The sequence below is a fragment of the Monodon monoceros genome, unplaced genomic scaffold (genome assembly GCF_005190385.1).
Source record: "Monodon monoceros isolate NGI ecotype Baffin Bay Population unplaced genomic scaffold, NGI_Narwhal_1 Super_Scaffold_4, whole genome shotgun sequence".
NCBI lineage: Eukaryota > Metazoa > Chordata > Mammalia > Artiodactyla > Monodontidae > Monodon > Monodon monoceros.
The window spans coordinates 63,373,867-63,401,852 of record NW_021703781.1 but is presented as its reverse complement, the minus strand read 5'-3'; the positions used below and the strand labels follow the sequence as shown (position 1 = coordinate 63,401,852).

The window sequence follows — 27,986 nt, the reverse complement described above, 5'->3', positions numbered from 1 at the left end:
TTTATGTTGATCTTAGTTTAGTTTTTAGTGCTTGTCATCACTGGTGGATTTGTTTATCGGTTTGGTTGCTCTCTTCTTCTTTTTTAAAAAATTATTATTTTTTCCATTTTTTGTCTTTTTGTGAGGGTGTATGTATATGTTTCTTTGTGTTATTTTGTCTGTTTAGATTTGCTCTTACCATTTGTCCTAGGATTCTGTTTGGGTTTTTTGTTGTTGTTGTTTGTTTGTTTTCTTTTTATGAGTGTGTGTGTATACGATTCTTTGTGTGATTTTGTCTGTTTAGTTTTGCTTTTACCATTTTGTTTGGGGTTCTATCTGTTCATTTTTTTTTTCTCCTAGTTTTCTTCCTTTTATTCCAAGCTGTGTGGCTGGCAGGGTCTTGGTGCTCCAGCTGGGTGTCAGGCCTGAGCCTCAGAGGTGGGAGAGCCGAGCCCAGAAGATTGGACCACCAGAGACCTCCCAGCCCCATGTAATATCAATCAGCGAGAGCTCTCCCAGAGATCTCTGTCTCAACACTAAGACCCAGCTCCACCCAACGGCCAGCAAGCTCCCATGCTGGACACCCCATGCCAAACAACTAGCAAGACAGGAACACAACACCATCCACTAGCAGAGACGCTGCCTGAAGTCATACTAAGTTCACAGACACCCCAAAACACACCACTGGAGGTGGCCCTGCCCATCAGAAGGACAAGATCCAGCCCCACACACCAGAACACAGGCACCCGTCCCCTCCATCAGGAAGCCTACACAAGCCACTGAACCAACCTTACCCACTGGGGGCAGACACCAAAAACAATGGGAACTATGAACCTGCAGCCTGCAAAAAGAAGACCCCAAACACAGTAAGTTAAACAAAAAGAGAAGACAGAGAAATATGCAGCACATGAAGGAGCAATGTAAAAACCCACCAGACCAAACAAATGAGGAGGAAATAGGCAGTCTACCTGAAAAAGAATTCAGAGTAATGATAGTAAAGATGATCCAAAATCTTGGAAATAGAATGGAGAAAAAACAAGAAACGTTTAACAAGAACCTAGATGAACTAAAGAGCAAACAAACAATGATGAACAACACAATAAATGAAATTAAAAATTCTCTAGAAGGAATTAATAGCAGAATAACTGAGGCAGAAGGATGGATAAGTGACCTGAAAGACAAAGTAGTGGGAATAACTGCCACAGAGCAAAATAAAGAAAAAAGAATGAAAAGAATTGAGGACAGTCTCAGAGACTCTGGGACAACACTAAATGTACCAATGTTCGAATAATAGGGGTCCCAGAAGAAGAAGAGAAGAGAAAGGGTCTGAGAAAATATTGAAAGAGGTTATAGCTGAAAGCTTCCCTAATGTGGGAAAGGAAATAGTCAAGTCCAGGAAGCACAGAGTCCCATGCAGGATAAATCCAAGGAGAAACACGCCAAGACACATATTAATCAATCTATCAAAAATTACATACAAAGAAAAATATTAAAAGTAGCAAGGGAAAAGCAACAAATAACATACAAGGGAATCCCCATAAGATTAACAGCTGATCTTTCAGCAGAAACTCTGCAAGCCAAAAGGGAGTGGCAGGACACATTTAAAGTGATGAAAGGGAAAAACCTACAACCAAGATTACTCCACCCAGCAAGCATCTCATTCAGATTCAACAGAGAAATTAAAACCTTTACAGACAAGCAAAAGTTAAGAGAATTCAGCACCACCAAACCTGATTTACAACAAATGCTAAAGGAACATCTCCAGGCAGGAAACACAAGAGAAGGAAAAGACCTACAAAAACAAACCCAAAACAATTAAGAAAATGTTAATAAGAACATACATATTGATAATTACCTTAAATGTAAATGGATTAAATGCTCCAACCAAAAGACATAGACTGGTTGAATGGATACAAAAACAAGACCCATATATATGCTGTCTACAAGAGACTCACTTCAGACCTAGGGACATGTACAGACTGAAAGTGAGGGGATGGAAAAAGACATTCCATGCAAATAGAAATCAAAAGAAAGCTGGAGTAGCAATACTCATATCAGACAAAACAGACATTAAAATAAAGACTATTAGAAGAGACAAAGAAGGAGACTACATAATGATCAAGGGATCAATCCAAGAAGAAGATATAACAATTGTAAATATTTATGCACCCAACATAGGAGCACCTCAATACATAAGGCAAATGCTAACAGCCATAAAAGGAGAAATCGACTTTTACACTTCACTTTCACCGATGGACAGATGATACAGAATGAAAATAAATAAGGAAACACAGCTTTAAATGACACATTAGACCTGATGGACTTAACTGATATTTATAGGACATTCCATCCAAAAACAACAGAATACACTTTCTTCTCAAGTGCACATGGAACATTCTCCAGGATAGATCATATCTTGGGTCACAAATCAAGCCTTCATAAACGTAAGAAAACTGAAATTGTATCAAGTATCTTTTCTGACCACTACACTATGAAACTAGATATCAATTACAGGAAAAAAACTGTAAAAAATACGAACATATGGAGGCTGAACAATACGCTACTAAATAACCAAGAGATCACTGAAGAAATCAAAGAGGAAATCAAAAAATACCTAGAAACAAATGACAATGAAAACACAACGACCCAAAATCTGTGGGATACAGCAAAAGCAGTTCTAAGAGGGAAGTTTATAGCAATAAAACCCGACCTCAAGAAACAAGAAAAATCTCAAATAAACAACCTAAGCTCACACCTAAAGCAATTAGAGAAAGAAGAACAAAAAACATGCCAAAGTTAGCAGAAGGAAAGAAATCATAAAGATAAGATCAGAAATAAATGAAAAAGAAATGAAGGAAATGATAGCAAAGATCAATAAAACTAAAAGCTGGTTCTTTGAGAAGAAAAACAAAATTGATAAACCATTAGCCAGACTCATCAAGAAAAAAAGGGAGAAGACTCAAATCAACAGAATTAGAAATGAAAAAGAAATAACTGACACTGCAAAAATACAAAGGATCATGAGAGATTACTACAAGCAACTATATGCCAATAAAATGGACAACCTGGAAGAAATGGACAAATTCTTAGAAAAGTACAACCTTCCAAGGCTGAACCAGGAAGAAATAGAAAATATGAACAGACCAATCATAAGCACTGAAATTGAAACTGTGATTAAAAATCTTCCAACAAACGAAAGCCCAGAACCAGGTAGCTTCACAGGCGGATTCTATCAAACATTTAGAGAAGAGCTAACACCTATCCTTCTCAAACTCTTCCAAAATATAGCAGAGGGAGGAACATTCTGAAACTCATTCTACGAGGCCACCATCACCCTGATACCAAAACCAGACAAATATGTCACAAAAAAAGAAAACTACAGGCCAATATCACTGATGAACATAGATGCAAAAATCCTCAACAAAATACTAGCAAACAGAATCCAACAGCACATTAAAAGGATCATATACCATGATCAAGTGGGGTTTATACCAGGAATGCAAGGATTCTTCAATATACACAATTCAGTCAATGTGATACACCATATTAACAAACTGAAGGATAAAAACCATATGATAATCTCAATAGATGCAGAAAAAGCTTTGGAAAAAATTCAACACACATTTATGATAAAAAATCTACAGAAAGTAGGCATAGAGGGAACCTACCTGAACATAATAAAGGCCATATATGATAAACCCACAGCCAACATCATTCTCAATGGTGAAAAACTGAAACCATTTCCACTAAGATCAGGCACAAGACAACGTTGCCCACTCTCATTGCTATTATTCAACATAGTTTTGGAAGCTTTAGCCATGGCAATCAGAGAAGAAAAAGAAATAAAAGGAATACAAATCGGAAAAGAAGAGGTAAAACTGTCACTGTTTGCAGGTGACATGATACTATACATAGAGGATTCTAAAGATGCTACCAGAAAACTACTAGAGCTAATCAATGAATTTGGTAAAGTAACAAGATACAAAATTAATGCACAGAAATCTCTTACATTAGTATACACTAATGGATGAAATATCTGAAAGAGAAATTAAGGGAACGCTCCCATTTACCACTGCAACAAAAGGAATAAAATACCTAGGAATAAACCTACCCAAGGAGACAAAAGTCCTGTATGCAGAAAACTATAAGACACTGATGAAAGAAATTAAAGACGACACAAACAGATGGAGAGATATACCATGTTCTTGGATTGGAAGAATCCACATTGAGAAAATGACTATACTACCCAAAGCAATCTACAGACTCAATGCAATCCCTATCAAACTACCAATGGCATTTTTCACAGAACTAGAACAAAACACTTTACAATGTTTATGGAAACACAAAAGACCCTGAATAGCCAAAGCAATCCTGAGAAAGAAAAACAGAGCTGGAGGAATCAGACTCCCTGACTTCAGACTATACTACAAAGCTACAATAATCAAGACAGTATGGTACAGGCACAAAAACAGAAATATAGATAATGGAACAGGATAGAAAGCCCAGAGATAAACCCACGCACATATGGTCACCTTATCTTTGATAAAGGAGGCAAGAATATACAATGGAGAAAAGACAGCCTCTTCAATAAGTGGTGCTGGGAAACTGGACAGCTACATGTAAAAGAATAAAATTAGAACACTCCCTAACACCATCCACAAAAATAAACTCAAAATGGATTAAAGATCTAAATGTAATGCCAGACAGCATATAACTCTTAGAGGATAACACAGGCAGAACACTCTATGACATAAATCACAGCAAGACCCTTTCGACCCACCTCCTAGAGAAATGGAAATAAAAGCAAAAATTAATGAATGGGACCTAATGAAACTTAAAAGCTTTTGCATAGCAAAGGAAACCATAAATGAGACAAAAAGACAACCCTCAGAATGGGCGAAAATATTTGCAAACGAAGCAACTGACAAAGGATTAATCTCCCAAGTATACAAGCTCAATATCAAAAAAACAAACAACCCAATCCAAAAATGGGCAGAAGACCTAAATAGACATTTCTCCAAAGAAGATATACAGATTGCCAACAAACAAATGAAAAGATGCTCAACATCATTAATCATTAGAGAAATGCAAATCAAAACTACAATGAGGTATCACCTCACACCAGTCAGAATGGCCATCACCAAAAAATCTACAAACAATAAATGCTGGAGAGGGTGTGGAGAAAAGGGAACCCTCTTGCACTGTTGGTGGGAATGTAAATTGATACAGCCACTATGGAGAACAGTATGGAGGTTCCTTAAAAAACTACAAATAGAACTACCATAGGACCCAGCAATCCCACTACTGGGCATATACCCTGAGAAAACCATAATTCAAAAAGAGTCACGTACCACAGTGTTCACTGCAGCTGTATTTACAATAGCCAGGACATGGAAGCAACCTAAGTGTCCATCAACAGATGAATGGATAAAGAAGATGTGGCACATATGTACAATGGAATATTAGCCATAAAAAGAAATGAAATTGAGTTATTTGTAGTGAGCTGGATGGACCTAGAGTCTGTCATACAGAGAGAAGTAAGTCAGAAAGAGAAAAACAAATACCGTATGCTAACACATATATATGGAATCTAAAAAAAAATGGTTCTGATGAACCTAGGGGTAGGACAGGAATAAAGACGCAGATGTAGAGAATGGACTAGAGGACTTGGGGAAGGGGAAGGGGAAGCTGGGATGAAGTAACAGTAGCATTGACATATATACACTCCCAAATGTAAAATAGATAGCTAGTGGGAAGCAGCTGCATAGCACAGGGAGATCAGCTTAGTGCTTTGTGACCACCTAGAGAGGTGGGATAAGGAGGGTGGGAGGGAGATGTAAAAGGGAGGGGTTATGGGGATATACGTATACATATAGCTGATTCCCTTTGTTATACAGCAGAAACTAACACGACATTGTAAAGCAATTACACTCCGATAAAGATGTTAAAAAAAAATCTAATCGGAGACTATAATCAAGAATAAAAGTACAATATGTAATAGCCCCAAGCCAGAAACAACCCAAATGCCCATCAACCGCTGAATGAATAAACAAAATGTGATCTACCCATAACCACAATGCAATACTCAACAAGAAATAGAAACCAACTAACCATACACCCAACAATTTGGATGAATCTCAGAATAATTATTGAGTGAAAAAAGCCAGGCAACAAGAATACATACAGTATAATTCCCTTTACATAAAATTCTAGAATGTAAACTAATATTTAGTGACAGGAAGGAGGGCAGTGGTTACTTGGGGACTGAGGGTGGGAGCGAAGGATTACAAAGGAGTATCAGGAAATATGGGGGGTGAGGAATATGTTCACTACGTTGGTTGTGGTGATGGTCTCACAGGTGTATACATGTGTCAAAATTCATCAAATTGTGCACCTTATGTGCACTTCATTAACATCAATTATACCTCAATAGAGCTGTGTTTTAAAAACTAAAATGAGCTACCATTTTCCTCCTAACATGTTGGTAAAGATTAAAAACTGATAAGATCCAAAGTTGGCGAGGATGTGGGGAATGAGTACTCTCACTTGAGGTGGCACTGAAAACTGGTATCATCTTTTTTGGGAGCAATTTAGTGGCAATTATGAAAATATGAAATACAAATATATATGGACATCCCCCCTCCCCCGGGCCAGGACGTTATCCTCCAGAAACCCTGGTTCACACACAAAGGTGACAGTGCGTTTGGAAGGCAACAAAGCTCAGAGGCAGCATGGCACAGGGACTCTAAGTGCTGGGGTTTGAATCCTGACTCCAGTCTGGGCTGTTCGTTAGCTTTGCAACACTGCATCTCATTTCTTATCTGTGATCTAGGGATAAAAATATTACTTACCTCACAGGTGTTTTGAGAGTTCAATGAGAAAAATACTAGAAGTGGTGCCTACATGGTAAATGATAAAAGCCTAACTATTATAGCATTTTAATAATGGAAAAAAACAGAAAACATAATGTTCATCAGTAGAGGAGTGGATCGAGAATGTATGGTACAGCTTTTAAGATGGAATATTTGCAGTGGTTAAGAAGAATGCATTCTCTATGTACTGATGTGAAGAGATCTCTAAGACCCACTGTTACGTTATAAAAGCAAATTTCGCAACATCATGTGTATAGTTTGATCCTATTTTTGTGGGAGAAGAACTATCTGTGGGTATGACAGTGGCTACCTCTGGCGAGGGGGAGAGACTGGAGGGAAGAGATACAACATTTAATATTTACTTCATATGGTTTTTAAAATTGGTTATAGTAATCTTTCACACTTTTTATAATAAAAAATAAAATAAAACATGAATTATAAGGTAGCGGAATTTATTCTTAATTTTTGCCTGTGTGTGTCATACAGATTTCTAAGTTCCTAGATGCCAAGAGACTTGTGTTCCATTTTTCAGTTCCCCCTGAGTGTCTCACAGAGCGCCACGTTATCCAGGAGGGGTTGCTGACTAAGTGAATGCATAAATGAACTGTCTAGCACCTTTTTCCTGAAAGGCAGTCTTTGCAACTATTTTCCAACATTAAAAAACCCAGGGCCTTCTGGCAATCATCTTAGTTCATTCTAAGGTCAGTGTGTATTTGCTTTTTTTAGTGTTTGTCCTGGAGCATACTGGACGCTATGCAGCAAACTCATCCTTTAACAAAAAAGAAAGATTGCTCTTTGAATCTGACTAAATGGCATACTTGGAGGACTGGAAACAGAACGAAAGTTTTAAAAGCAGATGAAAAGGAAAAAAGGAAACTTGATGGAAAGGGTGAGCCTCCATGTTGACTAGTCCCTCGGGGGCTAATTGACTTGCTAATAAAGGACTTGCAGTGACTGGAAAAAAAACCCCAAAAACATTCCTGGGTATGACTTGTTTGAGGACATGCAGTTACCCAGCATGGGAAGGACAGGGGCCCACGTCTCTGTTCAGTGCTCTTCTATCAACTATTATAGGGTCTGCCCAAGACACAGTCTATTTAGCATCTATGGCTCAGAGAAGCTGGTCTCTCAAAGAGAAAACAAGGCAGCGTTGTTTTGAGAAGGGCTGGGGCCAGGAGGGCAGGGAAGACCTTAGCAGAAGAGGTGCGTTTCTTTTTTTTTAAACATCTTTATTGGAGTATAATTGCTTTACAATGTTGTGTTGGTTTCTGCTGTATAACAAAGTGAGTCAGCTATTGGCTTTACGGCAGCTGCCGGCCTCTGCTTCCCTGGCTGAATAAGGGCTGTATGGTCAGGAATAAAGCATTTCCTGACAGGGAAAACAAGTCTCTGCTCTGGCTCCCAGGGCAGTGCCGTTCAAAGTCTGGCCCCATGAGGTATCTGGTCTACTGTGGGAGACTGAAATTTCAAGAAACTTTAAGGCAGCACGCACATCTAGGTAATTGCATCAGACACGAAAGACAACAAGATGACAAAAAGCCCTCTCAAGCTCTTAGATGTTATTACAGGACTATCCTTTCCTGGAGCCAAATTCTCAGGAAGGACTGTGTATTTCACCCACCTAGAGGAATGCTAAGTTCACTGAACACATCCTCAGGTTCCCAGGAAGGCAAAGAAAGGGGCTGTTTCAGCTCCACTTCAGCGTATTCCAGTGACCTCACGTCCAGAGATTTCATTTCCATGTACCTGGAGTTATCTGCAAAACATGAGCCAGGGCAAAGCGGTAATGAAACACAACATGCCTCAAAGAATCCCTGCAGTTGTACTCCTTGCACTGTGTGATGGGAAACAGTCCCTTGTGCTGCTTAATAACGTGAGACTAGGCCAGGGCTGCCAATTAGAACCAAAGTGCTATAACAAAGAGCTTTTTCCGCTGCCAAAAGAATGCCACACGCAAGAAAACTTGGCAAGCAGCTGCATCAGGTCTGTGGGGGGGATGGGCTGCTGCTGCCTTCGGTTGGGATGATCTATCCCCGTGTCCCCGGTTCAGTAACAACTCCATCTCTGCAGGCAGAAGAATTATTGAAGTGCAAAAATTGTGCTGATGTCCACAGAAGCACTGAGGCGGGCAGAAAAGGCAATGCCATTCTCACCCCAAGCCTGTCGAGCAGTGTTATTAAATATGAACTCCAAACACTGGCTAAGCTAATAAGCCATTAACACCAGTGCATGTCGAGACCTATACCGCAAAATACAAGGGGTTCAATCAGAGCAAGGTGACAACACTTCGCTCCTTTATTCTTGCCTTCTGTAGACACAGCCCAGGCCTCAGTGTTTCTCTAGCAACAAGGCAGCTCACAGCAGAGTTTCCATGGAGACTCAGATCCACACAGGCGAAAAACAGCTCAGGTCAGCTTGACATGGAGGGAAGTCCAAGCCCACCTACCAGCTCGTGCCAACCACAGAGCACTGGGTTGACATGTTTATTTTTAAGCCTTTCCTCTATATTTTTTGCCCTTGACTCTTATCCCCCTGACTTCAAACTCTGGAATGCTGCAGGCTTTCTGCAAAATGAATTTCTAGCTATTTTCATTGAGAGAAAATTGAGGACTACTCTCCCCTCCCCCACAGTCCTTGATGGATCTTTAGTTTCCACTTGGCACAGAAGACAGGGCTTAGCCTATTTTAAACTCTGTCTTTCATGATGTCACAGTGCCAGGCACAGACACACATCACCTCCACTGGAGGTGGAGGAGCTCCCGGGACAAGTCTTGCTTCACTGTCAGACTCTGGAGAAAAGTGGGTCTGAGGTGGTGAGAATGGGAACCGGCCATGCCCCTTCGTGAGCCCCTCATTCTTCCCTCTGCCTGTTCCTTTCTCTGCCTCCCACGCTCCCGCCCCCTCACTCAGGCCTCACAGAAACAACGGCCTGGGTGGTCCTCGGTGGTGCAGGCAAGAGAGGCTGCTTGCCGATCCTTAGGAACCAAAGCTCCTTTGATAACTCCAAACATTTGCTAATTTAGTTGGCACAGTCCATCTGGGATCCCGTAAATTCAGAGAAGTCCATCCTATCTGAGCTTGCTTCTCAGAAACATGCGGCCACCCATCCGACTTCCTTTACACCAATTGCCTAAAAGCTCTAACAATTTAGCCAGGCTGTTAAGCTTGCCTTCTGCACCAGCTTTCAGGCTGGCTGAAACCTTACTTCTGTTCGTTCCAGCCTGCACACGCCCATACGCTGCTCTAGGGAAGCAGTGGTCCCATCAACCCAACTGCACAGGAGAAAAAGGAGGTAGTTACCCTGGGTCGACACTCCGTGGCAAGCGTGGCTTTGGAGGTCTGTTTTGGTGAGGGGGCTGGCTTTCTCCTCCAAGGGGCTGCCTTCACCAGCCCCATCTTCCAGGGTCCCCCTGGCCTTACAGTCATCAAGAAAGGGACCAGGCTGCCAGGCCCTCTCCTCTGCTGGCCTGGGGGAAGACATTTGCTGGAGTGTAGGGGCCAGACGAACATCTGAGCTCTCTGCTCCCTTTGCCTGCTTCTCGTAGCAATCTGAGCCCTCCAGTGCGAGGCCCGTCTCGCATTCAGCTGGCTTCCGCTCAACATCCAGATTTAGGCCAGGCGTTTCCACGTCCACGTCACTGGGGCAGCTCACGGAAGCAGACGGCAGTTCTTTGGGCGACTCGAGGCTGATTTCCGCAGCCTCCTTACCTACGGTCTTGACTCCCTCCTTGGTGAACTCTTTGGTTAAGTCCAGGTCTAAGGTGGTTGCCACACAGGGACATATCTCTGGACAGATTGTGTCCTTCTGTTCGATGGGCACAGTTTCCTCCAGTTCTGGGATGTCCGGTTCCATGATAAAATCTTCTTCCTCCCCCACCTCGTCCACTGTAACCAGCTCCTCCATGTTCGTGGGGCACCAGCTCTCCCCCTCTGCCTCACTTCCACTTTCCGAATCTTGCTCCTGAATACAAATGAGGAATGGAGGTCAGAGGGTGGCTGAGGAATGGGTCTTGGTATTTAACCAGAAGAGGGTGCAAACCTTGACCACAGGACCCCTCAAACCAGAAAGATGCTGAGCAATCTTACTCCTACCTGGGAACATTTACTGGGTAATTAGGAGCTGTAAATCACTGTGATGAGTGATGAGAAGTCTCTTATCATCGATTTATCCCTAGGATGAGGCTCCAAACAGCACAGGAGTTGGAATAAGCCCTTAATGTTTAACCCACCAAGTGGACAAAGAATTTCAACTCCTGGTATATAGTAGGTGCTCAATAAATAGTTTTTTTCTTTTGTTTTGTTTAGTTGTGTTTTTAGTTGTGGGCAACACATTTTTTATTCAGTAATGTGGCTTAGAGGTGTTTCTATATCATCGGATCTACATCTACACCTTAACTGTTAATGCCCATGTAGGATTCCAATGAAAGTTACTTAGCCTGCTTCCTAATAATAGATATCAATCTCTGCTCATCTTTTTCTGATCAATTTCTGGAAATTTTATTTTTTTTAATTCCGAAAAATAAATAGTTTTTGAACAAATGAATGATTGAGTTGTAAGCGCTACACGCATCAACTTGCTGGAGCTATTTCCTTGCAAGTAGGGCATCACTAAATGTTAACTGCAGCAAAGTCCCTACAAAATCCTCCCAAACAACCTCTCCCAGCAAGGGTGCAACCCTCCGTAGCCATGGCTCAAACTTGGCCCCTCCCGAAACTTTCCCCTTGCTTCCCCAGCAGCCCACGGACCCAGCAACCAGCTTTAGGAGATCAGTTTCCCCGCCAGCGATACTCATCTCTCTGCCTCTCCTGGCCGGAAAGGCACGAAGCTGGCCACATTCCAAGGACACTTCTTTTTGCTGTGGCAGCCCCAGCCCTGTAACTGGGTTTTTCATTTTAATTAAGTAAAATAATGTTTACAAGCACGGTAGATGTTTTGTTAATCCCAGGGTCAGGGCCTGCTGAGGTTCAGGACCCCAGCTTGAGTACCCAAAGCTCCCTTCCTCCTCCAGCCCCTCCCAAGGCAGCTGCCTATTTTGGGAGCCTGGCTCTGAAGGCTGAGTCTTTTTTGGGCACATGTTTTCTCTTATAAGCGCAGCCAAGTTACTGAAGACTGAGGCAGAGCCCAGGCATGTGGTAAAGATTTCCTCAATAAAGACTGTGCAAGGATCCCAGGCAAAGCCATTCCTCCAAGAAGTGCTGGCTTCATTCACAGACCCGCTTGGTGGGGTCTCAGGCACATCCCATGCAGCAGGCAGGTCATCACCCGGCAGGATGGGGATGCCTGTGACTTGGAGCCCAGTGGCTGTTGTGTTGATGTGGCTACACTGCCAGCATCTGGGACAAACTTTACCTTCCTTGCCTTTGTGTTCTCTGTGTTATCAGAGGACTCTGTTTCTTTCTCCTGCCTGCCCAGACGCAGGGGGCTCTCTTCCATGCTGTCCTGTTCCTCTGTTTCAGCCTTACCAAAGGAAGAGCAGAACAAATCAAGTCAACAGTGAGAAGTGGCAGAGGGCACGCCAAGAGGAAAACAACACTATTGAACACAGCTAATGCTGTCGGATGTGTTTCACACACATCACTTCCTTTATCCTCACAGAACCCCTCAGAGGCAGGTGCTATTATCATCTTCATTATACAGATGGGGAAACTGAGGCTCAGAGAGGTTAAGTAACTTGTTCAAGGTCACACAAACGGAGGCACAGAAATGTCTTCATGGCTGGCCTGAGGGCTTTAGGGAGACAGACGTCCCTGGCAAACTGGGTACTTTTTGCAGCTGTATAATCTGTAGACAGTGAGGGTGAGTAAAGGGGCCAAGGGGGAACTGACCCTGGGGTTCACAACCATCATGGTGACATCTCACCAACAGATCAGTCTTAGCCATAAAAAAAATCACCTCCAGGCCACTTATGGGTAGGAAGGGCGTTGTCACCCAATCAGGGCCCCTCTCACCTCTCTTTTGCCTTATCTCTGTCGTAGAGCTATAGCCCAACTAGCAATCCCGCCCCGTCTTCCTTCCTCCTATTCCCTCCCTCAGATTAAGTCCCTCACACTAGTGCTCATGTCTGGGAAACTGAACAACTGAAAGCAGATGTTTGCTTTGAGAATTAGGGTCTCTGACCAGCCTTGAAAACAGGGGTCAGCCAACTACAGTCCTCAAGCCAAATCTGATTCAGTTCCCCTTTTTTGTACAGTCTGCGAATTAACAATGCTTCTCATGTCTCTAAATGGCTGTATGTTAAATGCTTATATTACATTAGCTACATAATATCCTCAATTTTGCCTCGTGGCCCATATGCCTAAAATAGTTACTCTCTGGTGTTTTGTAGAAAAAGTTTGCCAATCCCCATTTCAGAAGGTTGAGGAGGACATTCTCCCATGACAAACTTTGGCCACCAAATCAATCACTGTTCCTGGGCATTCTTGGGAGCAAGTTGCATTTTCTCGACAATTTTGGCCGAGGTTGGCTCAAAGTAAACCACTCTCGCTCTGATTTCTTAAGAGAAGACACACCCGTCTTTGCCGACAAGGAGGCAGCCGGGGCAGGAGCTCAGGGCTGACGGGTTTAACCAGTTGTTATGGGACAGGAGAAGACGGTTTAAATCCTCGAGTCTTTGCTCTTTCCGGTGTTCAGAGCGGAAGCTCTGCTCCAGCCTTCTGAGCCGACCTGAGCTCAAAGCAGCTCCAAATGCCTTTTTAGCCCTCAGAATCCAGAGCTTCTACCAACAGGGGACCACTTTTCTTTATTTTTGTCTTCCTGAATAAATTATCCATGGCCCTCCCTTGTCAAAATAAATAGCCCTTACCCTTCCCAGGCAGTTCCTGCAGCACACGCCCATGTCAACACAGTGAAGAGACTCCCTCCAGTTCAAGCTGGGAGAGGCAGGGACAGCCTGGCCGCCAAAAGCCCCCCGCCAGGCGGACCTGCTCTCCCTCCCTGCAGGCAAAGGAGATAGAGCAGTGCCTTTCAGTGCACCCCTGGCCCTGGGAGCATTTCCAGGTGACAGCAGCTTACAGGGAACAGACAAATGCAACCAAGGCACTCATCCCATCCCGCCACCAAGCAGCTCAGGGAGCAATGTGTTAGGTCCCCACTGCTGCAAGCAGGGCTGCCACCACAGGGCCGGGGTTACTGCTAAACCACCTCCTAGGTGGTCTTCCACTTCTGCTCTGTAGCCCCCTCCCAAGTGTATTCTCCCCGAGGTGATGAGGAATGATGACTCCAAAATGCAAAATCTATCATATCCTCACTGCACCTTCTTGCTTGAACATTTCGTTCTCTTCCCCTTTGCTTCGCCCAGTAAATACCCACCTTTCCTTTCAATCCCAGCAGCCACACATCCTAACCAAGGAGAGCCTCTGATTCGTTACAGGCAGTGGTCCCCAACCTTTTTGGCACCAGGGACTGGTTTCGTGGAAGACAGTTTTTCCATGGACGGGGAGGGATGGGGGGGCGGCGGATGGCTCAGGCGGTAACGCCAGTGACGGGAGCCGCAGGTGAAGCTTTGCTCGCCTGCCCGCCACTCACCTCCTGCTGTGCAGCCAGGTTCCTAACTGGAGGTTAGGGGACCCCTGCTTACCGGCACTAACAGCACTGTATCCTCCATCTCCTTAGCACTTCACACTCACACTCGTGTACTCATTTAAGGAATTATTTGATTAGCATGTTTTTCATTAGACCATGAGCTCCATGAGATCAAGAGTCATTTTAGCTTTGGCTCACAACTGCAGCCCCAGTGCTAGGTGCTCCACGAACACTGGGCAGTACGAGAATGGAGACAGGTAGGAGAAGGTGGAGTGAATAACAAGTACACACCTGCCTCCCAGCATGCTTGGGTCTCTGTCTGGGCTTTGAACTGAACATAAGTGGGTTTGCTATTTCTGTCTCCTAGGGATTGTTTATACTCGGGGCTGCATTCTGGGGACACCTGGGGCTCCATCTGGCCCACAGACATGTTTTGTTCTATACAGTTTCTAAAATGTGGCAAATTTCATACAGATACCTGCGTCTGGACTTTGGTCTTGCTCTAAGAAACGGGAAATCTGACAACACAGGGCAGCTGTGCCTGAATGGCAGCCACGGACTGGAGCTGAGCAGTGGCTGCCCCAGCAGACAGGTACCTCCTGCTTGGTCCACCACGGTCCCAGCTCTCCACCTTGGCTTCAATCATGCTGTCTGGTCTGTGTCAGCTGCCTGGCTTCCCTTCTCTAGGCACCTGGTTCTGTAAACCCTGATGCCCCTTCCAGGAAAGTGGGGGAGCGCTTCTTTTCCAAGTCTCCCTATTCAGTGACTTGACTTCTTTCTTTTACCTCTGGTCTCATGGTCAGGGCTGGGCCTCATGTCTGGCTGTGGCCACCCAGAAACACTGAGCAGCGCACACACTGGCTTCCCCAGCACTGGGCATTCTCTCAGGGTTTCCCGTGAGCACAAGCTTGTTAAAGTCCTACAGCAGCCTTGTGATCACACCCATTTCACAAACAAGAAAACTGAGGCTGAGAAGAACAGGGTGTGACTTGGTTCTCAGATGCCAGGCCTCTACCTCCAGAGTCTGGGTTCAGTCATTCATCCCTTCAACAAATACTTATTGAATGCCCACTCTGGGCCAAGCCCTAATCTAGGAGCTGGGTGCAGGGCAGTGAGCACAGCAGACAAAAATTCCTGCCCTCATGGAGGTTACATGGGGGATGGGGGTAGGGGAGGGTTGGGAGGGAGAGCAGACTGTAAATAAAATAAAGACATTAGGGGATAGGTCAGAAGGAGACAGATGCCACCGAGAAAAAGAAAGCAGGGAAGGAAAAGAAGTGGGTTGGGATGTTGTGATTTTATGTGGTGGCCAGGAATAAACTTTGGAGACTGTGACAGTGAGTAGGGAGCCACATGGACTTTGGTGGGGGAGGGGCTCCCAGGCAGGGGAACATGTGCAAAGGCCCTGTGGTGGGAGGTGCCTGGTATATCATAAGAAAGGCAGGGACCCTGTCCTCAGCCCTGCTGCCTTCATTCCCCAAGTTTAGTCACTGCCTGTTCTCGGACTCCTGGAGCAACCCTGTGGGTTCTAGGTTGTTCTCAAGATTGTGATGAGAAGTTTGAGATCAGTGAGGAAAACTCTTTGTTCTGCTGTTATTCCATCAAATGGTATTGGCTGCCTGGCTCCAAACCCACAGAAACAATCTGTTGGGGACCCCAACAAGTCCCTACTGACCCCACTCTAGGGCTATTAGAGGCAGAACCTACTAGCAGGACAGAATTGTGGGGAAACCCACGGGGCCTTTCTGGGAAGCTTTTTTTGCATCAGGGGCTCTTAGGATGATCCACAGCGTGCGTCACCATGAATGAGCAATGTTGTGCAAACCAGTGAAAGTAGGGTGGGTACAATAGGAGAAGTTACCAAAGAAGAGTCTCAGAAGTGTGGGTAGGAGGGCAAAGGGGCAGCTCCGCCCTTTTGCCATGGGGGACAGAGGGTTCCAGACTGGTGGTATGTGTATGAGGCCTTGAGGCCCTGCCAACTCTCACTCTCTTTCCTTCTTTTCTCAAGGTACTGACCCATCACCAGCCCCTTGGACACCTCCGAGCATAGACACTCTTCTTAAAAACATCCACTAGTTCACAGGTTCTCTGGATCCAGTTCAAGTACACACAAGAGGTCCTTCATGGGCCCACCCCACCCACTCCCCTAATCTCATCTCCTGTGCTTCCCCTGCTCTGCCAGGGGAAGTTGTGGCAGACTTTGAGATGGGCAAAAAAGATTGCTGGGAGTCCTTCCAATGGAAGGCTGGGCATTTGTCTAGCACCCTTCCAGGGTACCTGATTCTATCGGAGTCTGCACCATTCATTAGCTTGAACTGAGCTATTTCACAACTTGGTAAATTGCAGAAATGTGATAATAGGACAAATGATTCTTGTTCGTAGAGACGCAAAGGGACTTTATCTGCTGGAGATGCCACTGATTCCCACAGAAGAGGCCAGTTTCACATCTATTAGCAAATCCACCTCAGCATTACTGAGTGCCTCTGTATGCCTGCTCTTTGGATTCTCCTCTGAACAGCCTTTCACATCTTACTGGTTCCCTCATTAATTAATGAGTTAAACAATACCTTTGACATGTATTCATTTTATGTTTGTATGAGAGCCATGATTTTACTTAAAAACATTACCCTTTAATATGCCCTAAAGATACAGCCACGTTGAGTATCTCCAGGTTCTTCAAAACAGTCTTCCCTGTTATGAAGAACCTGGAGTATTACTCGGCCATAAAAAAGAGTGAAATAACGCCATTTGCAACAACATAGATAGGCCTGGGGGGAATTATGTTTAGTGAAATAAGTCAGACAGAGAAAGACAAGTACTGTATGTTATCACTTATATGTGGAATCTAAAAAATAAAACAAATGAATGAATATAATAAAACAGAAAAGAACTCACAGATACAGAGAACAAAAGAGTAGTTACCAGGGGGGACTGGGAAGGTGGGAGGGTCAAGATAGGGGTAGGGGATTAAGGGGTATAAACTGCTATGTATAAAATAAGTAAGCAACAAGGATATATTGTAAAGCACAGGGAATATAGCCAATATTTTATAATAACTTTAAATGAAGTGTAATCTATAAAATAGCAAATCACTACTTTGTAAACCTGAAACTAATATATTATAAATCAGCAATAAAAAAAGTCTTCCTTTCTCACTTTTGCCCTTGCTGCTTCCCAAACTGCCTTTTTCCCCACTTTCGATGTCCAGCTCAAATGCCACCTCCTCTGTGCAGCTTTCCTTCTCTCCTGTGCAGAGCTGACCGTCCACTCGACTCCAGCAGGGGCCCCACTGTATGTAAGTTAGTTTTGTAGGTTGGCTTCCACCACTAGAACTTAATCTCTGCCATAACAAGATTACTTCCTACTCATCTTTGAACCCCTGTGCCTAGCACACCCCCCGGCAGTGCATGTAGGAATAAAGTCGTGGCCAAAGCACGGCCCTTCAGTGTTCATGGAGTTGAGGCCTGGGATTCTTATTCGGACTTAGTCATTGTCAACAGCTCCTGGGTCAGACTAAAAGATATGCATGTAGGATTCTTGTTTTTTTTCTTTTTGCGGTACGCGGGCCTCTCACTGTTGTGGCCTCTCCCGTTACAGAGCACAGTCTCCAGACGCACAGCTCACGGGCCCAGCCGCTCCACGGCATGTGGGATCTTCCCGGACCGGGGCACGAACCCGTGTCCCCTGCATCGGCAGGCAAACTCTCAACCACTGCGCCACCAGGGAAGCCCGCACGTAGGATTTTTTAAGTGGATTCTTTATGCAGGCCACCCCCACCTCCTCGCCAACCTCCACCATCCCACTCCTACTTAAATGCAGGCGGCTCTGGCAAGAAAGAAGCGCAAGCCAAACTAGAGTATAAACCTGGTACCCAGAGTCCTCCTTGTTACCCACTGTGTGAACTGAAGTCGTGCAGCACGTTGTGAGCCCTGGCTGAATCACTTGGATGAAAGGTGCCAGCCAGCTACTGAGCATTTTTTTTTTTTTTTTTTTTTTTTTTTGCTACTGAGCATTTTTATTCCAGTGGAAGGAAAACACTGTGGACCGGGTCTAGAGAAACACATCAAGCCCTGGGTGCCCAGTATCACTGAATGGGTGGTGGCTGCTTCTCCTTTACCACCTCTCATCAAAGCCCCAACACTGGTAGACGTTTTTGGCAGGAGGATGGAGCGAACCAAAGGTCTAATCTCCCCTGGCATGGTCTGTGGGTGCAAACACCTCAGGGCCATTCCACTCTAGACAAACAGACAAAATAGAAGGACTTTGCATCACGTCCCTGCCTAATTTCTAGTAAAGGCAGCAGGGTGCTGTGGGATTTGGAGCCAGATCACCATTCCAGCTCCACCATTTCCTGACTGTGTGTCCTTGGGCAACTAACTTAAACTCTCTGTGCCTCGGTTTCCTCATCTATAGCAATGATAGTATCATTACTAGTATTACCTCATAGGCTTGCCGTGAGGATTAAATTGAGATAAAGTGTTTAGCACAGTGCCTGGTACAGAGCAAACATTCAGTAAATGTTTCATTCACTCAATAAACGTCCATCACCATTCTATTAATAGTATTCTCCCGTGGGACCTGCCTCTCCTTACCTGGCGGAAGGGATTACATTATTACCTCATTCTCTGCCATTTTGCTTTCTTTACTATCAGCCCCGTCTTGGTCTCTATCAGGTCTCTTGGTTCTGGTTTTCTCACTCTGCTTCGACTCGGTGCCCTTCGGTTCCAGCCCGTCTTCCCTGCCCGAGCCGTCAGGGGGGGCGTGTCTGCCTTCCCGCAGCCTGGTCTCATCTTTCCTCCTGGACCTCCCAGGGACATCCTGCTGCTGCTTCAGATACTTGTCCGATTTGCCCTTGGACTCTTTGCGGTAGTAGCCGTCTTCTCGGCTTTTGTATCCCGACGCGGAGTGGAGCGGGTTGGGGGACCCAGACCTCGGGTGCCTTTCTCGGTAGCCCCTCCCTCCTTCCAGCCGCTCGTCTAACTCGGCCTTGTCCAGTTGCCGGGGGTACTGTTTGCGGTCATGCGCCCACGTGTCCATCCTGTCCCTCTTGTCCTCCCCGTTCTCCCTCCAGGGGACCGGGCCTCGCTCTTCCTCCCTCCTGGCGTAGGGCGAGTGCTCCCACGAGTCCCGGCCGCTGCCCCAGTCAGCCCGAGAGGGGCCCGGGGGGCTGTGAGAAGAGCTGCAGGAGGTGAAGCTCGGAGTGTGGGACCTCGGGGACAATGACCGGCTCACCGGACTTCGAGATCTCGGCCTTTCTGGGCCGTATCTGTGAGGGAGCAAAGGAGCCGTTTTAGAATCTGCACCTTCCTCAGCCTCCATCCCCAGATACACCCCGTCTCTTCAACAGACATACTGTGCGCGTGACCCCACCTGGCCATAACACGCTTCACCACAACTGCGCAGAGCGCACAGAGAGGTCCAGGAACAAGCTCTTCCTCCCTCCAGGCTTCTGGGAGGGATTTTCCCTGAGCACAGTCCTGGGGGCTTTCTGCCCCTTTACTCATTCTGCTCCTGGGAACTGGGATAAAAAATTGGGCTGTTCTGGCTCACCCCAGCTCTCTTCCTCTTGGAAATGAGCTACGCTCAGGGAGGAAGAGACTCTCCTGGTGGGCGGGGGCGGGGTGCGCCGAGTTGCCCTGGTCCAGCCTGGTAGGCAAGACTGCCTAACCCCGGGGTTCAATCAGCCGATCTCTTGACTATGAGACTGAAATCGCCCCTCCACCTGGCCTCTACCGAAATAAAGGCCACCTATTGGGCTCCATTTTTCTAGGAAGGCATTTTGGGGTTGGAAGAATCCTTAGAGCCCTGACCTGCTCATGTATCAGATGAAGAAACAGAAACACAGAAAAAGACCCCAGCCCGTATAGGGTTCAGAGCAAGACCTCTTGGTCACCTGCACCCCGACTCTACCACAGAACTGCAGGGTCACGGTGTGGCTTCACACGTCTTTTAAAAACCCAAACAACTATAATATTAAAAACAAACAAACGAACAAAAATCCCAAACCTGAACAGCTACATACAAAGATACACACACACACACACACACACACACACACACAAAGGCTGTTATTAAGCTGGTCAACTGAGTCATCCACCTGACATTCTAAAAGGACAGGCAACTTTCATTTGGTTCCCAAATACAGGAAAACCACACAGTCCTCACTGACCAGGGGACAAGAGACGTGGCTCACTGGGACCAGCCTTGACCTCCACTGGGGAAGCAGCCTGGGCCGGGCCCTCTGCAGCGAGGTTAGAGTGCCATCTGCGGCAGCCCTGGGTAAGAACCACAGAATGTGCCGGCCAGGTGCTGCTCCTGCTTTTTCCACAGTGGCCTCTGCAGGGACTGTCTCCATAGGGCAGTGACAGTGGTGAACTTGTAGCCCGGGCTTGGCAGGGTCACAACTTCAGCTGGGAGAAATGAGTTGGAAATGTGACTGCACTCGATGTTCAGAGTAAATGACTGGTCAGGTCATGGATGTTTCTACACCTACATTCAGCTCAAGAAAAATCAAGGGCTGGCTCTAAACAGAAGACACACACACCACACACCACACATACACCCACACCACACATACACGCCACACACATACGCCCACATACGTACCACATACACACACCACACACACACTACAACACAACACACACCAAACACACACACCACACAATACAACCACACACACCAAACACAACACACTACACACACCATACGCACACTACAAACACACACCAAACATACACACACAAAACACAACACACACACAATACAGCCACACTACACACACTAAACACACACAGAACACACCACACCACACACAAACACACCACATACACAATACAACCACACAACACACAATACACACAGACACACCAAACACACACACACACAGTGCAACCACACACCAAACACACACACACACACAACACACACAACACACAGACACACTTTCAGGCTGTTTTAGCAGAGTGTACATTTGCCCTTGAGAGCCATATATCAGCAGATCCCCTCCTATACTCCTTGACAACAAAGGAGGCGCAGCTGAGGGGAAGCTTAGCATCTTGAACTTTTCTGAGATTTAACCTGAGTACTGGGCTGGACTGATGCGTTCCATCAGGCACATCGAAATATAGGGCCCAGAGAGGCTGATGGACAGGGCAGAGGCAAGGGCAGAGCACAGAGTGACTCAAATACCCCTAAGAAAGAGAAAGGGGAGAATGTTCCAATGACGCAGAATCTGCCCTGAGACCTAAGACCGGGCCTCACCTGTCTGCTTCCCGGAACATGTCCCTCTCCCTCTGGGAATGGATGTCCTGGATGATGGCAGCCACGGTTTTCCCAGGTTTCTAGGCAAAGTCAGAGGGGTCACCATCAGACCAGAGATGGCCTTGCAAACACCAGAAGGAAGCAGCTAGGACTTGGGTTCATTGCCCTGTCCACCAAAGGGGGAAAAGTGCCTTTTTAGGGTAAGAAAAAGTTTAATCCAGAGGATGAAGAGTATGAACATAATGCTGAATGGCGGTGCGGCTGCGTGGTCCAGGGCACGTGGCATCCCTTGAGCTGGGAAGGAAGGAGCCTGAGGCTCACCATCCACATGCTGGGAAAAAGCAGCATTTGTTAATACCCACCTCCCACCTCCTTCCAAATAAAAGCAAATATCTAAAATGTGAAAGGAAGGAAGGGAAAGAGGGCGGGAGGGAGGAAGGCATTATAACTTGGAAAGAGACTTGAAGATCACTAACATGCAGCCTCCACATCTTACACCTGAGGAAACTGAGACCCAGAGAGGTCACTGAGGCAGAGTTCTGCCTGGCACAGCTCCAGCCACCAGCCACACGGTGTTCTAGGGTGATTCCTGGGCTTGTGCTGTGTTAAGGAACACACTCAAGGTCACAGAGATCATTAGAAAATCAGGACCTGACAACAGGCATTTTAACTCCAAGGTCCTTTCTATGCCCCATGCTTCCTGCAACTCCTGACTTCAGTGCGGGGATCCACAGGGGTCATTTTGTGCTCAACGTAAATCTGCAAGGTGGGCAGTGCAGGCTGTGAGCCAGGCTTCCCAGCTGAGGAGGCCAGGCACCCAAAGGCTCTGCCCTTCCCAGAAGTTACTACGGGATGACTGCGCCAGGACAGGACCACGCCAGCTCCCAAATCCCAGCCAAAGCCCTTTCCTAAACCCAGATTGGCCAAACATTAACAAAACAATAAACAATAAATGATTAAAAAAAGAAATTCAGGAGCACAGAAGGAAGGAAGCATTTTCCAAAAGACTACACAAAATTCATCCAATTAAAATGTATGGAACAGGATGAATTTATGGTATGTGAATTATATCTCAGTAATACTGAGGTTAAAAAAAGACCTAAAAACCCTCAGTCTATGATGTCAACTTTTTTTTTTTTTTTTTGCGGTACGTGGGCCTCTCACCGCTGTGGCCTCTCCCGTTGAGGAGCACAGGCTCCGGACGCGCAGGCTCAGCGGCCATGGCTCACGGGCCCAGCCGCTCCGCGGCATGTGGGATCCTCCCGGACCGGGGCACGAACCCGCGTCCCCTGCATCGGCAGGCGGACTCTCGACCACTGCGCCACCAGGGAAGCCTGGTGATGTCAACTTTTGACAAAGAATTTTATTAAGAAACTTAATCAACTGCTCTTTTTATCCTCAATTTTTTTTCCTACGTAATTAACAAAGGATCATGAAATCTTAGAGCTATACAAATGTTAGGTACCATCAAATATCTCATTTTATAGGTGTGAAACCCAGGACCAGAGATATGAATTGAGCTCTGTGATTAGCTGGGACTAGAATTCTGTGAGTCCTCTGAGTGCACAGCTGCTTATCTGTGTTATTGTTAAGATTGAAGCTTGGGCTGGGAAAACAGTTCAGGAGAGAATAAAGGAGGAGCTGCCTGTGGGTTCAGGGGAGAAGTCAGAGCTTGGACTTAGGGAAAGGATGTAAAATGTTCAAGCCAGGGAGGGATCTCTTGTCAACTCGAAGTGCAAGAGGAGAGAACGTCAAAGAGAAGGAAGTGACCGCTAGCCCTGTGGTCGTGAAGAAGGAGGAGGTCAAGAAGGTAGTCAATCCCCGTTCAAGAAAAGGCCCAGGAACTGAGCACTGGTCAGGATACCCACCCGAAAGGAGCCTCACACTTTTGGCAAATGGTCCCTTTCATCTGACTGTAGCTATAAAGGTTGACCCTCTGTAAGCATATGGAAGTGTCACCAAAAGTAACCAGATCACCCAAGCCCTGCACTGTCAACTAGCACCTGAGCTGCTTAAACTGGACCAGAAGCAGAGACCGAAGGCCAAGCAACAAAAGAGCTGGGGCTGTGGGCCTGGGCGGAGAAGAAGGCTACTGCCCAGGATGCTTCCTTCCACCCCACCCGAGACCATCTGTCCTCCCGCCAGCGTTGTTGGTCACCACCTGTGGGTAGAACAAGACGGTTCACGTGGAGGTGCTTCCACTGAGTGAGTCTTCCTTCTGCCTCCCCACCTTGGGCCACAAGGTGGAAGTTGCCTACTGCACCATCATGGGAGAGGCCCGCCTGGGATGGCTGGTCCCCAGGAGACCCACTGCAGCACTGCCTCCATGCGGGCCAGCCTGGGAAAGCCGGAGGGAGCCATCAGGATCCAGTGCAGGGGCGTGTGATAAGATCTCCTGGCATCGGGGAGGCCACATCCCAAGTCCCAAATCTGTCCTCATCCTGCCAAGCTGGAATAGGCGAAGGCTAAAGAATGTGCCCCCAAACTGGGTACAATGTACCATGGCGAATTTTCAGAACACACAAATTCCCTGAGGGGGTTGGATCAGGGGCTTTCTGTGGCAAAAAAGAGTCCCCAAAGTCCCCAACACTTTTCTTCTGCTCTCCGGAATCTCATATCCTCGTGATTGTTCCTTCCAGTCCAGATCCAGGAGAGCCTGGGGTGAGAGGAGGGGGCCTGGTCGGGGAGCAGCTGAGGTTCTGCCGGTTACCCAGGGGTAGCATGGGTGGTGGGATTGAGACCTGCAGGGACGGGCAGGTCAGGCCAATGTCAGAGCCAGAGGTGTTCTAGGAGCTCATGGTGCCTTCTGCATCTCCACCACCACAGACAGCAGCCCCTCGGGCCCTTCCCCTCTGGGTGCTGCCTGATGAGGGCAGAGCACCCAATCAAGCACCACAGATGGAAACACCCTCTAGTGGCCCAATGTGGTCCCCCAGGGGGTCAAAGAGATGCATCCAGAGTTCTTTGGGGGCTAGAAGAGCCTCTTCTGGGCTTAACTATTTCCTTGCCCCTTATTTTCCCAATCACAGAACAGCCTCCTGGGGCCACTGTCAGCCCAGCGCCCCCTGAAGTTCCTTCTGTTCAGGTCGCACAGCCCCGGTAAGGCAGGGAATGGGGTTATTGATTGCAGCCGTTAGTGGCACAGGGCCCCGCGTGGAATGAGCGCTCCACGATGACTGGCTGGAGAGATGGAGGGATGGGCTGACGAGAAAGGACATGACGATCTGCAAATACTATACGCTGGGGCTGGCGGTCACAGGCACTGTGACCCCCCTCTGAGGACCAGAGGTCAGTTTCTCTCTTTTAAGTGATAATTCCAAATTGTTGGCACTCTCTGGCCCAAACACCCTGCCAGCTGCCATCTGAGAAGGAGTCAGAAGTGGCCAAAGATTTTCAAATAACAGAATCAACTTTTCACTCTAAGAAAATCCTCTCCATCTTCCTCTTTAGGCCTGGCCTCGTTATCCTGTGTTTAAAGGTATAAAGGAGGCAGGTACAATAAAGCTGTAATCGCTGCAGGGGAGTGGAAACGGAAGAGAACGGAGTAGGTCTGCGATGATGTTTGGGGGTACCTTTTTATTGAAGAACATTTCAAACACACATAAAAGTAGACAGAATTGTATACTGAACCCCAGCCCCCCCACGGTGAATCCATTTCCACTGTCAACAAGCCCCCAGGGGACCATCCACAGTGCTCTTGGTCAACACATCTTGCTACTTTAGGACAAGGGTGAGCTTCCAAGCCCCATACAGTCCCAGGGAAGTGTGCCCTCAGAGGGAGGCAGATGCTGGGCCAGCATAAAAGAAGCTGCCAGAGAGTTTTGTGCCTCCGGACCCCTCCGCGGCTGTTTTACATGTCTCCAGAGTCCCAGGAAGATGCTGAAACCTTCCAGATGAGCCCTGAACTTGTCAGAGCCAGATCCTGTCCCAGCAGCCCTGACTGTTTCTGACATGAGTGTGCTTTCCAGGCTCTACATCTCTTCTCACCCAACTGCTGCCCAGAAACCCCCTCTCTGTTGTTAAGTTGCCTCATCCTTCAAGGCCCTACTCAGGAATCTCTCCCTTCTTTACACAAGCAAGTCACACTGCCTTTTGCCACTGAACTTCTAGGAGCTCCGTACGTATGCACTCAGGTTGAAATCACGAGAATTGTTTATCTCCCCAGTTTATCTCCGCCAACCCCAGCGTATAGTATTTGTAGGCTGTCATGATCTTTCTCGTCAGCCCATCCCTGCATCTCTCCAGCCAGTCATCGTGGAGCGCTCCTTCCATGCGGGGCCCTGTGCCACTAATGGCTGCGATCAATAATCCCATTCCTTGACTCACCGGGGCCGTGTGACCTGAACAGAAGGAACTTCAGGGGGCGCTGGGCTGACAGTGGCCCTAGGAGGCTGTTCTGTGATTGGGAAAATAATCACAAGTGAGACAGCAAACTTTCCCCAAGTGAGGACCATTCTCGTATCCATTGTAGCTCTCGGCACCACATGTTATATGGAAAAGACCCTCAATCACCATTTGCTGATTTATTCTTCCTAACCAAGAGCATCATGGACCACTCACAAGACTGCTTCCCAGGGCCAGGGACCATCTCTGTGGCCAGGAGGCTGGCAACTTACCAGTGACACTGAAACCAGGCCCGCTGTCCCCAAACCACCTGGGAGCTTCAGTCCCACCCCAATCCACTAAATGAGAACATCTGGGCAAGAGGACTTGAAAACTCCCCTGACAGTTCTCTGATGGAGTGACTGGAACACACAGATTTAAACTATTCCAAGCTCCCTTCTGCCGGTAAGACACTGTGACTCTGGGGAAGTCTCTATAGAATAACCAATCTTGTCACGCAGGTCTGCAGGCAGGAAAACACTCACTTTTTACTGTTCCTTCAGATTTTCTCTTTCTCATTCATTTCACACATTTGTTGGACACCTATTACGTGAAAGTTTCTGCCCCAAACGCCCTGAGGAATAAAATCTCTGCCACAAAGAGTGAGACAAGATTACTGGCATGAGGAAATATTCAAGAGAGGAGAGGAGAAAGTGCCTTAAAATCTCTCCTTCTTCTCCCTCCACTTTGCCTGGTGAGCAAAAGGTAAAGTTCCAGGACAGAGATCCATCAAAATTTCCCCCACCTCTGCAAGCCCTGGCGGGACCCCATGTGGTAGCCCTTTGGCCCAGAGACACATGTGGATACAGTGACACATGTGGATACAGCGCTTTGCTGTCTGCCTCCCCAGGAACCATCCTCTCTTCTGCAGCCTGCTCCCAGGACATAGCAAGTGACACAGGCCTGGCCAGTCACAGCACGGCCACAGAGACTGGCTCAGGGAAGAGCACGTGTCCAAAGCTAGCCTGACTGGAATGACTTTCGGGACTTCTGTGGGAGCTACTAGGAAAAACTCCAGCTTTCTCTTGGTGAAGGAAATGGGAGGCTGAGGCGCCAGAGCTGCTGGAATCACTGAAGCCATCGCGCCGCCTAGAGGAGAGAGCCGGGGGCTGTCAGGGGCCACTGCAGGGAGACCCCAATGACAAAGCCAAGAGAACCGAAAGCAGAGTGGAGAGAAACCAAGTCCTCATGATAGCATTTGGGCCCTGAATGCAGCCATGCCTGCAGCCAGGGCTACTCCTGGTCTTTTTAGTTACATGAGTGAAAACATTCCTTTTTTTACTTTAGCCATTATGCTAAAGTTCTAGCTGATTCAGGTCAACATAGGGACCACAAGGCACATATTTCTATGCAGTGGAAACATGCCTTGAGATGCCTGCACATAGAGGCAGTGTGACTGCTTGGGAAGCAGAAAATCCTTACTAAAGGTCAGGAAAAATGTTTTCTAGCCACTCAAAGTGTGCTCTGAGGACCAGAAACAACAGCATCTCCTGGGAGCTTGTGAGAAATGTAGAATCACGACCCTGCCTCAGACCTACTGAATCAGAAATTTTAATGAGATCCATAAGTGATTTGTATGCACATTGAAGTTTGATAAGCTCTATTAGAATACCATCTCTGCTGCTTACTGACTGGATGACTGTAAGCAAATTACCTGATTTCTCTGTTTTTCACATGGACAATAGAGATTATAAAAACACAATACAGAGATGCAAATACAGTGCAAAACCAAAGCAGTCCTAGGTTTTAATCATGGCTCTTCCAGTAACTATGATCTTGGACAAGTTACTGAACTTCTATGAGGCTCAGTTTCCTCATCTGTAAAACTGAAATAATAATACCTGTCTGACAGTACTGATGCCAGGATTGCAGTAGATAATGTATTAAAGTGCTTGGCACATTACTTGACCCAGGACTCAATTAAAGGTATATATTCTTGTTATTATTGTTGTACTATTGTAATTACT

General features: G+C 46.6%; 1 protein-coding gene across 1 annotated transcript in view; it reads right to left on the bottom strand.

Moving 5' to 3' along the window:
- Window positions 1-27,986, bottom strand: part of RBM20 (RNA binding motif protein 20) — a 207,401-nt gene that overhangs the window by 8,123 nt on the left and 171,292 nt on the right. Inside the window, exons 10-14 of the mRNA XM_029244821.1 lie at window positions 21,637-21,716; window positions 18,991-19,639; window positions 12,202-12,309; window positions 10,152-10,812; window positions 8,473-8,607 (exon numbers count right to left, since the gene is read on the bottom strand). Of these exons, the coding sequence (XP_029100654.1) occupies window positions 8,473-8,607; window positions 10,152-10,812; window positions 12,202-12,309; window positions 18,991-19,639; window positions 21,637-21,716 (1,633 nt within the window). The remainder of the gene's footprint in view (window positions 1-8,472; window positions 8,608-10,151; window positions 10,813-12,201; window positions 12,310-18,990; window positions 19,640-21,636; window positions 21,717-27,986) is intronic.